The following is a 13,730-nucleotide window of genomic DNA, read 5'->3' as shown; positions in this document are numbered from 1 at the left end:
TTTGACAAAGCACAAAATTGTTTACTGTCTTCAAATTATCCTTCTCTCTTTTCAAACATATTTGACAGAGTAAATCTTTTGAAATTTCCCTAGGACTTTCTGATACCTTTCTATTTCAAAAGGACAAACTATTTCAGAGATCCATTTAGAGACCTATGCATCCTTGGAATGAGGAAGGAAAAGTTGACAGTGCCACCGAACAACTAGTATCCGAAAGAAATTCTCTTAATCCTGAGCTGTAAAGAGTGCTTGAAGATTACTGCCCAGATCCCTTCCGGAAAGAAAGGCTTATCTTGTCTGCATAACAGTCTTTAGGCATTTTAGAGTGAAATCAACTTTCAAGACAGAGAAAAGAAAACCACGCAAGCATGCCTACATTTGGATCAGAAGGCACATCCCTGAGAATCAAAGCCCTTGTTTACTTACATGCTGTACATAGAAAGGAAAAGTTCAAAGAAACCTGCACCCTCTGTGAGAAATGATTCCATCTAAGTCGGCTGCTGGGAAATGAGTAAGACACGCGTTCTCTCTCACTCTCATCCCAGGCAGTGAAAAAAATCCCAAACTGTTCTTTCAAGTCACATTCACAAGGGCTTCCTAGCGCCACCAAGCTCTTCCTTCAAGGCAGCCTGGGGGTTGGGGAAGGCTCACCCCCTTGCTCTGGATTTCCACCCCATGCCCTGAACCCGCCTGCTCTGGGAAGGTGCCGGGTTAGGGCACACAGGGAGACGGCAGGACCACCGTGTGCCACATCTGCAGAGCCAGCTCAGAGGGCGACGAACAAAGCAAGCGGCACTTCTGTGGGGACGGCTTTACACACCTCAAGTTCCCAGAACAAACCAGAAACTCCTTCAATCCCCTCACTTCTAAAAGAACTGTTTATTCCTTTCAGGCTCCAAACTATTGCAGTAGTGCGAGCTGACTGCTAACAATATTGAAAAAAAAAAATTCCCCAAACCGGAGAGGTTGACAGGGGCACACAAAGAGCTGTGACAGTAATAGGCACCCTTGAGGAGAATGGCGGCAATCAATTATGAACCATTTGCAGAAATTGCGGGGCTGTCAAAAGCCCTACTTACAGCTGTGCTTCTTCAAGCCAGGCTGCATTTGATTTTCAAGGGACATTATTCCTGATTCTCAGGTGTAGAATATTGTTAGTAAAAATACCCCAAACAGCCCAGGTTCAACCAGGGTCTTATCTGCAAAGAAGTTAATGACCTCTGAGAAGGTTGACGGGCCAGCATGAGAAGCCCAGGAACCAGAGACAGGTCTCCCCTCTGGGGAGTGACCACCTCCTGTGGGCACCATGGGACAGCGCCAGGGCCATCCCGAAAGACCCAGGACCAGCACCCGCTGGACAGGCACCCTAAAACTCCCAAATCACCGTTTGGAAAATAGGAAAGCATTGCTTTTAGATATAACCTGCTGTTTCTAGGAGGCTAAACATAATGAGAGAAGAGAAATTTTATTTTTTAATTCTTCAATTCAAAACTTCCTTTTCACTACTATCCATCACAGTGCTCACTTCTGATGATCACAGATTCTTTTTTCCCCAAGGAACAAAGAATATGTAAACCGAGTAGCTGCTAGGCATTTGCTAGGATTTTTTTTAAATATACTGAAATCCATTATTATAGATAGATATCTTCAAATTTGAAAAAGGTGAGCTGATAACTACTCTAGACTTGAGAGGAATCTGACAGCAAATGCTTAACATGCTAATATTCTTTAATATTTTTTTCTTCCGTGTTCCTTGATATCTTTTGCTTTTTCCTTTAATCATCTTAGCAATGAAAATTAGGGCTCAGAGAGCTCCAATTTCAAGCTGAACTGCAGTTTTCACTCCTCTTCTAAATTTCTAACTGATGCTCCAATGTTCATCTTAAAAACCTTTGTTTAGTTATGATAGGCATTAAGTAATAGAAACGGCAATAGCCTCAACATGGTAACTTCCTGCAGATTTATTTGATTGAATCTTCACATAAAATAAAACCTGGAAAGGAATTTAATTTCCTCCTTAAGAATTTTAATGGGGAACTCAAACATCGTAACAGAGAGGAAACCATTATCCCTAATGGCGTTAATGATCTCCCCAAAGCTGCCACCTGCGACAGTGCCGCACAGCCACACTGACCTTAAATAGAGAGCCTAGCTTCTTGAGTGTTGCCTTAGCATTCTCCTTTTTCAAAAAAGTCAAGACAAAGCAATCCAAACGCATCTATTTGATGCTCTAGGATCCACTGCTTCCAAAACAATGATGAATTTGAGCTGCAATATTGGGTTCCCACAAGTAAATAACCACCAGAGAGAGAACAGAGCAGAGACTAAAAATGCTGATGACTGCAGTTTAGTAAAAGACATTGCTTCCTGGGGGCATAACCAGGCCAGTGAAAGTAGCTGAGTATTTGGTTTGTATGAGGAACTGAGAAGAAAGGAAAGGGAGATTTTGGAGAAGGTGGCTAGGGAATGGGGGGAGGAATTCAGGGGGTAAGAAAGGGAAACAGAGAAGAGAGGTGAGGCCAGGTGCCAGTGGCCGCTTGAACCTGCTCTGCAGCTGGCAGGCTCTATCCCACCCCATCCACCCATCCCACACTGAGCACCACCACCAGTCACCTGGGGCTGGGCCAATGGCCAGTCATCTAAGGACCGGCTCCTACGAGTATTAGTTTAAACCCAACTGGGGTGTGGTCCTGCTATAAATTTTTTTAAATACCCATCATAGTTTACATTGCCTCCACTCTTGTTTTGTATTTAAGACAAAAGGAAGAAATATAAAACAGAGTTATAATCTCAAAGTCAGTTAAAACTGGACTGTGTACTTACAAAGATCATGTCAGACAGACAATTTCTGAAAAGAGAGCTAACTAAGAACAGTTAAAAATGTAGGAAAGGGGGCTTCCCTGGTGGCGCAGTGGTTGGAAGTCCGCCTGCCGATGCAGGGGACACGGGTTCGTGCCCCGGTCTGGGAGGATCCCACGTGCCGCGGAGCGGCTGGGCCCGTGAGCCATGGCCGCTGAGCCTGCGCGTCCGGAGCCTGTACTCCGCAACGGGAGAGGCCACAACAGCATACCGCAAAAAAAAAAAAAAAAAAACTGGAACCCTCGTGCACTGCTGGTGGGAATGTAAAACGGCGCAGCGCTGGCTGTGCAAGCCAGTTGGGCTGTTCCTCAAAAAAGCTAAACATAGAATTACCAAATGACTCAGCAATTCCACCCTGAGTGGCACACCCAGAAGAAGTGAAAACAAGGTTTTAAACAGATATTTGTATGCCAATGTCACTGCAGCGTTACTCACAACAGCCAAACGGTGGAAACAACCCACGTGTCCATCAATAGATGAATGGATAAACAGAATGTAGTGTGTGTGTGTGTGTGTGTGTGTGTGTACACAATGGAATATCATTCAGCCATAAAAGGAGTAAAGTTTTGATACACGCTACCACATGGATGAACCTTGAAAACATTATGCAGAAACAAAAGGACAAATATTATACGATCACACTCACATGACATAACCAGAACAGGCAAATGAGACAGGAAGTATAACAGAGGCTTCCAGGGGACTAGGGGGTGGGATGCATGGGTGGTTATTGTCTGACGGGTACTGAGTTTCTATTGGGCAGGATGACAACGTTCTGGAAATGGATAGTGGTAATGGTTTGCACAGTACTGTGAATGTTAATGCCATGAAGCGCACACTTAAAAGTGGTGAAAATGGCGAAGTTTATGTTTTATATATTTTATAACAAAATGACAACATTCCAAAAATAGTTTCTCTTCAGCCAAAAATAAATGTAGTAAATGAATACAACAGTAATTTTATGTGACCCTCAGAACACCTGAGCTTAGATTTTCCTTGTCAAACCATCCTAGTGTACAAAGGGCCACGTTTGCAGTCCTCTTTGGTGGCATGCCACAGGTCAGGCAAGAGGTTGGACCAGGGTCAAGGATTCCTACTAGTACTTCACTTCAAATAAAGAAGGAAACTATTTTCTTTAAAGAAAAAAAAAAATGTTTGTATTGACTGTTGTACCTAGGGATAGGAGAACTCCATCTTTTTCTCCCCACCTCAGGTGCAGGTGGGAATCAACACTTGCCTGCCAGGCCCTTGTTTGGGATCTGGGGCAGCATCTTACCCTGAAGGTCTGCTCCTTCTTCTCCCTGTGGGAAACCTGGTCCAGCGTGCCATCAGTCTGACTCCTTTTCAGGCCAGTTGTGATGTCAGGGACATTGCTGAAATCTGCATGAAAAGTGACAAAAACATAGGCGAGTTTGGCCATCTGCAAAGAATAGCAGTGAATGACTTAGAGGCTCAGAGAAAGAGAGGAAAGAAAAAAGTTAACTAACTAAGAGGAAAGAAAAAAGTTAACTAACTAAAGATGTTAACTAACTAGTTAACATCTAGAAGGCAGGACACCATTGTCCGCAGTGATACTGACGCTACCATATGCATAGCTGGTCTTCTAAAACAGATCCGGGCTCTGGCTAAGTGAAGAAGCACTGCATCTGCCTGTTTTGCATCTGTTTTGCCTGTTTAGCATTTGCCTGTTTTGGTCAAAGGAGGCCAATGACCAATCAAAACACTGACTTAAATGCCTGGCCACTCTTGTCACTGCCGTGCAAACTTCACTAAGTACACTATTATACAGTGTTGGTACTTTCCTTCCTTTATTTTTGGCTAAGTGAGGGCAAAATCACCAGGGATATCTGGGTAAACCAATGATGCAACACCATAGATTCTTATTACAGTCCACAAATTGCTCATTTGCAAGCATAATTCTTCTTTTTCTGGCATCGACCACATCCTAAATTGAAAGTCCCAAGAAGAACAGTAAACCTTTGTTAACTTCCAGAGTAAGGGTTAAGAAACAATATAAAAGGTGAGCAGAGCACGTGCCTTTCCAACCTACACTTATACACATATGCCATCCTCAACGGTTCTTTCCAGTGGTTCTCAAATTAACAAATTCAAGAAAGATGGAAAGACCAGCCTCTATCAAAATATTACACAGGGCTCCCCTGGTGGCGCAGTGGTTGAGGGTCCGCCTGCTGATGCAGGGGACGTAGGTTTGTGCCCCGGTCCGGGAGGATCCCACATGCCGCGGAGCGGCTGGGCCTGTGAGCCATGGCCGCCGGGCCTGCGCGTCCGGGGCCTGTGCTCCGCAATGGAAGAGGCCACAGCAGTGAGGGGCCCGTTTACCGCCAAAAAATATATATATATATTACACAGATTTTCATTCTAATTTTTGTATTTGGTAGACTATCCTCTCAACTAGGTGAAACCAGATGGTTTCTGATCTCTGTCAGCCACAAAAAGAAGTCATCAATCTCATACCTGTCTGAGTTGATCTAGGCAGAAAAGGCATGGATAGACATTGGCAAACCATCCAGCATGATGGAGGCAAGGACAGTGGTCTCCAGGAGACCTTTAGAAGCTATGGGAGCCCTAGGAGGTTGTTGGAACTCATGGACAGAAATGCTGGTCCATGATCCAGGCTGATACCACCAATCACTACACAAGAGGAGACCTCAAGAAAATGTCATAATGGTCTACAGAATTCTGGAGCTCCAGTTTCTTCTTCCTTTTACTTCTTCTAACACCCTAACCCTGCCCAGAAAAGGACCACGCCGCCTATTTCACATAAGGAGATACAGACAAGGGAGGTGGGAAGGCTTTTATGTCTTAGGTGACTGGGTAGATGGGGAGAGTACGGGCTGGGAGTGGAAGTCACAAGCTCAGCTTTGGCAAAGCTGATCTTGAGATGCATGTGGGCCACCCAGTGCAACACACCCCCAAGTCCAGTAGTGCAAGAAAGGTCTGCACAGGGATGTGGCTTTGGAGCCCCCATCATACACTTGGCAGTGAAGCCACAGGGATGGATGGTGCCTCCAGGGAGCATGTGCAGAATGGGACAACAAGAGGCCCAGGGAGAGAGCCCTGGAGCTGCTAAGGCACAGTGTGCAGGACAGGAGGTACCTGTCTCTTTAGAGAGAAGCAACAGCCAGAGAAGCACAAAGAAATCAAGAAAGAGCGATGCCACCGACGCCACGCAATGTAAAAATACATTACCTAGGCAACAGAGTCAGATCTGCATTACTGCTGCCTTTACCTTATAAATAAAAAGCTCCAATATTTCCAAAGAGCTGTATTAAGTACAGGAAAATACAACACACAGTCCATGCATTTGGTCGTGATGATGATTTCTACAGCGCCTGCTCTGTGTCAGGTATGTACTACGTTCTAGGGATACAAAGATGAAAGCGACCTCAAGTCCCCTGAAGATCTCAGAGACGGCACGGCCACAAGGAGCCTTGGAGCCCGGAGGCGCCAGATGGATATGCTGGAGAAAATAACATGGCTGATGTCAAAAGCGGAAGCGAATTCTGAGTCATCGCTTCAATATATTCACACAACTTTGGAACTTCCTTAAACGCTGGAAATTCCCAGAACCACCTTTCACCTCTTACAAAGGCAAAGTGTTTTCCTGCTAGCAGAACATGCCATGCCCTTCCTCTCAAAATCCTGCTCACCCCAGGACCAAAGGCTTTACTATGAATCGGTGAGGCTCTGCAGCCCCTTAACTTCAGGGAGGCCCTTGGTGTGGCGTGGGTCCTCTCTGAGGCAGGGCTTGGACAGGAAGGATCACAGGACCCAGCTCCCACCGAGGCTGGCCCCGGGGACCCCTGAGAAGGCAGGTCTGCAGATAGGACGTCTCGAGCTGTTCTGCCACCCAAATTTCAAGAGGTTGACAGGCAGCTGGGCATCGACAGAGCCTCGGGGGTGACTGATTCCCCTTCCAACCCCACCAGCAGGGCGCCCGCGCTGTCCTGGAGACGGCAAAGCACGAGGAAGCCTAGCTTGACAGCATCCACAGCTGCGGACCTGGGTCCAGGAGCCTCACGTTTCAACTGGACCTGCATCCCTGTCTGTAAAAAGCAGTGTGCCCTTCACGTTCTTTCTAGAGGAGAAAAGAGAACAAAGTGGGTTCTGGAAATAGAAGAAAAGTGGAGGCCGGTAAAATTCGAATCCTTATTTACAAAGCTCTTTGCAACAGGCACCGCGCTGACATCCTGTCCTGGATGCCAAATGCCTAGGCATAGCCCCACTTACACTCTGCCCACATCCTGAGCGCCAGCTGCTAGAGTGAGTAAATACATCCTTCCCCTCCCAGCCCAAAACTGCCTTCCCACCTTGGGAGAGCCTCCATGTGGCCCTGTTCACTGGACACATGTTGGGGCACGGGATCCCTAGCAGGGAACACGGGGCATGTGTTACCAGGGCCGTAACACCGCCCACCCTGGGCTCAGCTGCTGCAGGACAGATGGTCAGACGCACTCCGGAAGAGTCTTTAGCCAATGTGATTGTAAATAATGAAAAATAACAAAATTACAAATCCAAGTCATCTATTTATAACTGGTAAATACACTCTTTTGTCTTTCTCCTCGCATTCCTTGTGGAAATTAACAATTTGGGGGGAGGACTAGCAATCTGAAACATGTAGCATCTAACTCTGCTGACATGAGCTGCTACTCAGCCGTGAGTGAGTAGAGCCGCGACTTTCCACGTCACAGGCTCTGTTCCTCCATGTGGACCACTCGGTCCATTTATTTATCCCCTGGTCGGATGGGGGCTGAGCACTGCACACCCACAGGGTACCAGGTCCTGTGTCAGATGCCGTACATGAGACCAGCCTCAGACATCTTTCTCCTTTAAAACACACACTTTTGGAGAGCGACGACACACTGGGCAGGCTATCCCAGAAGGCGACTGCCCCCCACTCTCCTGCACACCCCATAGTTCCCCACAGACAACAAGGGAAACACGGGGCTTCAGGTGAGACACGCCCTAGTCACTCAGTGTCTTCCTGTTCTGGGCATCAGTACAGACCCCACAGGTATCACAGTCGGCCAAGTAACTGGCAACCCCAAACCCTTCATAATTAAAGGTCAAAACATGTGTTCAAGTAACATGCTAGGTATCAACTTAAAAATGGAAACGTTAGGATAAATGCTAAAGTTAAGGTTGCTTCACGCATACAGCTCACAACGTGAATTCAAAGTTTGCATTTACGTCACTTCCAAATCCAGTTTAGCACAGTTAATATGCAGGAGTGTGGGCTTTGCCATTTACCTCCCCCAGGCCTGTAAGCAGCAGCAGGCTATCTGGGTGCTAAGTCTGATGTGTGCAAAGGGGACTTTCAGGAAACAGGTGTCACTGGGGGTCGGGAAGAGGGTTTGGTGGCGTCCCTGCCAATCTCCCACCTTCTGCTTACTCTTCAGGAACCTCTCTGCTCAGCAGGCAGCTAGGATGTTGGGCTCATCTGGCTGAGGCCATCCCATCACCCCGTCTTGCTGGCTGCTTCCTCCTTACTCAACCAGGCAGCAAGGGCAGAGGCAACAAGTCCTTCCCAGGCCCCGACACCCACCCAGGTGGCCGCCAGCAGCGCCCAGAGACACCAGGCAGCCTCTAGCTGCAGGAGGGCGGGCAACGTGCTCTTCCCCGGGCGGCAGCCAGACAGCTGGTTCCCAGAAAGGCGAGAAGTCTGAGCATGCCACTGTGTTCTCAGGAACAACAACTGTAAGAGGAACTGAGTTAAAATCTCGAGAAGATATCAATCCCGAGGCCAAAAACAAGAAACTAACATGAGAGGAGAGCGTTTGTTTCCCCCTATTTAACACAGTAAGACTTTTTCGAGAAATAAATGATGGCAGCCACAGCGTCAGGAAAAGCTCTGCTTCAGTTTGTGGGTTGAGGACTCATTTGAAGGAGACTGAAAGGACAGGCAATGAGAACAGGAATTATTTTGAAACTACACTTTTTGTGCTTCAAAGCATTTTGTACACTGATTCTCAATACTATAAGCTCCAAAGCCCCCCTTTTGATAATATATACTTTTACTATCCTGAAATAAAATTCTTTCTTAACGTAATCTATCTCCACACATAATTTCACAAAAAAATAATATATGCCTTAATAGTAACACAAGGAGAAAAATAAATGGAAAGTAACAATTTTTTAAAAAATATGTATTTCAGTATGTAAATGCTAGGGTACAAACACTCTAGAAACCGTGACTGTAAGGAACGGCACCCAGGAACGGAGGAGAGCTTAAACAAGCTTTATTTGGGGACGCTCCCGGGCGAGGTTCACTGGTGCGAGAGAAAGGGGCCAGAGAAGTCGCGCCCGGGCGAGGGTTTGGGCAGAATTTATAGGGGAAGAAGGGAAAGGGGTGTGGTGAATCCAGGAGGGCGCAAGGTATTCCTTATTTGGCGGTCTTTTCGGATATCGTAGCAATATCTGGTGCCGGCTGCATCAGTCTTGGGACTGTTAGTCCCGCCCCTCGAAAGGCGGGAAGGCTGGGCTGGGTGGAAAGTCCCCAGGTCAGTTCCTAGAACTGGGTGGTCCAGAAAGTTTCGGTCTGATGCAACGTGTGAGTCTGACTGCGTTCCCCTGTCTCGGGCCAGTTGGCCTTAAAGTGATGAAGCTGTGCAAAGCCTGTCCCACAGAGAATCACGGGGAGTATCTCAGCTTCATCACAGACCCAGGCCGGGGTGTCTTGGTGGAGATATAAATGCCTACTGGGTGCTGCCATCACACCTACGGGGCGACATGATTTTCCAAACGGGCAAAGACATTTGACAAAGTTCTGAACAAAACAAAGGTCAAACTGCCATTGATTTATTGGGTTGATGCAGTCCTATAAAATTCAAAGTACCCTACAGCTGAGGGGAAAAAATAATTTGTGTTCACTTGTAAAACGGAGCTGGTTCGTGGCTCAAGTAATTACACCACGGTTTTCACTTACATGAATGTCCAGGAGAACAGGTCTGCAGTGTGAGGGACTGACTTAAACACGCAGGACAGCCAGCACCACGGCCCCAAACACTAAGTGCCGCCTTCCCCCAATTCGTTATGAAAACCAAAATCCAGACCCATAAACCTCCAAAACGTCACTGGTGGGCAGTGCCTCGGCTGCTGAGAACTGTCTCTGCCCCTCTCCACGGCGAGGACTTCAACTTCGCCTCTGGGAGGGTCAGTGACATCAGAGGACACCGAATGCACCAAAAAGCACACAGCCCAGAGCAGGGGCAAAGGGAATATTAGCGCCCTCACTTCCTGAGAAAAGGAAATACACTCACCAGAGCAATTTAAAAGACAGCATTTCAATAAATAATGTAGCATATTTAACTGGGACTCTCATCTTGGGATCAAAAATGTTTTATCTGATGAATCATCAGCCCTCAGACCCCCTCTGAGGTGAAAACTACAGAACGATAATCTTCTATGAAGACGACTGAAAAAAAAATGTAAAAAATAATATCAAAGAAGTTACAAGTAAATAATAAATGATTTAAGTTTTCAACCACATAACGCCCTGTGGCATCAAAGGTGTATATCCTTGACACTTTTTTTACATCTGCAGTCAGTTTTACATCTGCAGTCATCCCTCAGTATCCGAGGAGGACTGGTTCTAGGACCCGCAGGGAAACCACATCTGAGGATGCTCGAGTCCTTTACAGCACAGAATAGTGTTTTCCATCCACTGTTGATTAACTCCGAGGATGCAGGACCTGCACATACAGAGGGCCAGCTGTACTTATATCACGGTTTGATCTACAGCCGTACCACCCAGAATGGGCCCAATCTCATCACATACACAGTGTGTGTGAATTATGTTCTTAATCTACTTGATTTGTTCAATTTCTCTATTCAATTTCTCAGAATCTCTACTATGTAATTCCATAAATGAACAGCTTGTAAAGAATCAATGAATTTTACATCTGAAAAGAATCTTAGAAAGTATCCAATTCAATTCCTTCATCTGATGTATCTGTGTTACTTAAAAAAGTGTGAGTGTAATTTTAAGAAAAGGTAAAGATTTTGGTAAATCAGGGCTGCCAGTAGAAGGATATAGCATTTTGTAAATACAAAATTACAATTGTTTTTCAGTTCTCCAAGCTTCACACACTATATAAGTTCTGTATTAATGCTTTTGACATAGTTTATCTTGGTGTCAAGAGCACATTGAGCATTGAGTTCATTTGCACAGAAAAGCTCAAAAATCTCTCAACTTTTAAATATCAATTTGCAAACTTTGTATAGCATTGGTTATTCTTAATTAACTCAGATGTCCCTAAATTTTACTCATGCTTTTACTTAAAGATGCAATGGTGTGTGACGTCTTTCATTAGTGACATTTGCTGTGCTCTGTCATCCAAGCAAATATCAATCATCATCGGTCAGGGAAAGAGAATGAAAATCAAACCATTTAAACGAAATAACAGAAGGACTACTCAACGAGAGAAAAAGATAACCGTATTTGTTGACCACACTCAAAGGCTAGTCAAGTCTAACCTGTACCATTAACGAACAGATCACCATTACTTTATGTTCTTCTGATGTAGATAGAAATTGATCTACTTTTCAGAAGGTATCTGGGACTCTACAATTCTTTATTGTTATTATTCTTTTGTCAAGGAAATTCAAGGCAGCAGTATGCTTGCAAAGAAATAAATTCTATCATAACATAAATGTCATGCCAGGAAAAAATGTAATTTCATAAATCTTCCAAGTGCACTTGACCTGAGGTCACATTCCAATTGGTACTGTTCTTGACAATGCAAGGTCTCTGGCGATAAAAGAGAGAAGTAAATACTGGTGGTAAATGTTTCTTAATAGCAGGCTGCCATGATTTGATTCAATTATCTTGCAGTAAATATCCTCGGCATCTGAAAGAACACTTAGAGGAACAGGAATATGGCGGGTGTTTCCATGGTGGGAACGTGCTGCAGGCCACCGCCACGCTCATTGTAACATGGGGGAGGGAAAGGCCTTCCTCTTCCTGGAAGAGGAGGGGGGAATGTAGGTGCACCCATGCTCATGGGCTCCAGGAGGCTATGGCTGTGCAGGGGTCCTCCCGTGGTAACTTATCCGGGTCCCTGATGGAAAGTACAAAGTCAAAGGCAACAGGATCTTCAGCCAGAGTTTCGTTTCCACCAGAAACTGGTCCCTGCAGAGCTGGGAGGACCACGCAGCTGTCACAGTTATACTCAGGGGCATGTAACAGACACCACTGTAGTTCTGACACTTAAAGAACTTTGATAAAGAAGAATTTAAGTTCAAAACCCTTACAAACTACCTAGTTGGAATTCTATTTAAAGACCCTGAGGGACTTCCCTGGTGGTCGAGCGGTTAAGACTCCGCGCTTCCATTGCAGGGGGGCATGGCTGGCTTCGATCCCTGGTTGGGGAACTAAGATCCCACATGCTGCGCGGTGCGGCAAAAAAGGAAAAAATAATAATAATAAAATTAAAACATTAAAATCAAAATAGAGACCCTGAGAAGAACCCTAAAAACTCATTACTCGCAAGTTTCTATTGGGGGATGTGCTGTAAGAAAAAAGGAAACCTGAGGACCACCTCCTTTCAGGAAGTGCTACTGTTCTGTGGGATTAAAGTAAAAAAAGAACAGTATTCAGCCATAAAAAGGATGAATGAATGAAGTACCGAGTCACGCAGCAACATGGATAAAGCTAGAAAACACGCTAAACAAAAGAAGGCAGGCACACAGGCTACATATTGTACGATTCCACTTCTATGAAAGAGCAGAACAGGCAAATCCACAGAAACCGAAAGCAGATGCATGGCTGTCGGGGGCTGAGGGGGGGAGTGGAGAAGGAGTGACGGACGGCTGAGGGCACCCGGGCTTCTTTTCTTCTCTTTTTTTTGCAGTGATGAAAATGTTCTGGAATTAGTGGTCATGGTTGTACAACTTTGTGAACATACTAAAAACCACTGATTTGTACAGTCTTAGAGGTGACTCTTATGGTGTGTGAATTAAACTTAACTTTTTAAAAAGAAGGTCAAGATATCAGTGCAGATATTACAGGAGAGAAATTAGAGTTACAACAGAACTCCATCGTAAGTGGGTTCCAAAGAACCAAATCACACGAAATATACAGCTGCGTCACTACAGGGTTAACGAAAATCAGTGTGAATTATCTAAATAAATAAAGGTGCAGGAATAAAGAGAGCAAAACCATTACTAAACAATCGACCTCTCCCTGCACTTAGCAAGCCCCAAATGACCACAAGGCAGTTAGCTCCTAATCGCCACCCCCAGTCCCCAGGTAAGGACCCAGATAAGAAGACAAGGGCCCTTATCAATGCAGTTACATCTAAATTTGCTGTACTGCAGGACACATTATTATTGGGTTTTACTCTATGTATGTTAATAGAGGAATATTTAAAAGGAAAAAAAAGGGGTTAAAATCCAGTTCCCCTACATGGAGGGAAAAACAAGAAAATGCAGTTCTCTCCCTATCTACGATTGACCATGACCTTGTCCAAGTTACTAGCAACTTAATGTGTCTCTGTGCCTTGATTTACCCAGCTGTGAAAGTAAAATGATAATAACACGTCTCTGCTCCATAGGGTGATGTAACAGATGATTAATGCTTTTAAAGGTTCCTGGTGATCTTTATATTTGAGACAGCCTGTTATTACGACGAAGGCTTAACAAACACCTTCTCTCCAGCGGTCAAGACCTGATTCTATTTAAAGAGGTAATGAGATATGTTGCAAAACCAAATGGAATGCTGGATCCATTACTTTGCTTTTTTCACTTCATAAACTTGTGTAAAATAAGTGCACATTCCTATAGTTGTTTAACTTGGTGCTTTAATCATATTGAATAACTGAATTTTCGAAAAAGAAAAAATGTTAAACTCT

The 13,730-nt window shown here is 45.0% G+C and overlaps 1 protein-coding gene across 13 annotated transcripts in view; it reads right to left on the bottom strand.

Annotated features, from left to right (window-relative positions):
* The window catches only part of TIAM2 (TIAM Rac1 associated GEF 2), a 237,245-nt gene that overhangs the window by 44,767 nt on the left and 178,748 nt on the right, over positions 1 to 13,730 (bottom strand). For 12 of the 13 annotated variants that reach the window (XR_012324922.1, XR_012324921.1, XM_073789760.1 and 9 more), the window contains one exon: positions 4,136 to 4,239. The exons of the other annotated variant lie outside the window; for it this stretch is intronic. Coding sequence is in view for 10 of the 12 variants with exons in the window: in XM_073789760.1 (XP_073645861.1) it covers positions 4,136 to 4,239 (104 nt within the window). In the remaining 2 variants the exon portion in view is untranslated. The remainder of the gene's footprint in view (positions 1 to 4,135; positions 4,240 to 13,730) is intronic. 13 annotated transcript variants of the gene reach the window in all.

This window comes from Tursiops truncatus, chromosome 12, assembly GCF_011762595.2.
Source record: "Tursiops truncatus isolate mTurTru1 chromosome 12, mTurTru1.mat.Y, whole genome shotgun sequence".
Lineage (NCBI taxonomy): Eukaryota > Metazoa > Chordata > Mammalia > Artiodactyla > Delphinidae > Tursiops > Tursiops truncatus.
This window is presented reverse-complemented; position numbering and strand designations above follow the sequence as displayed.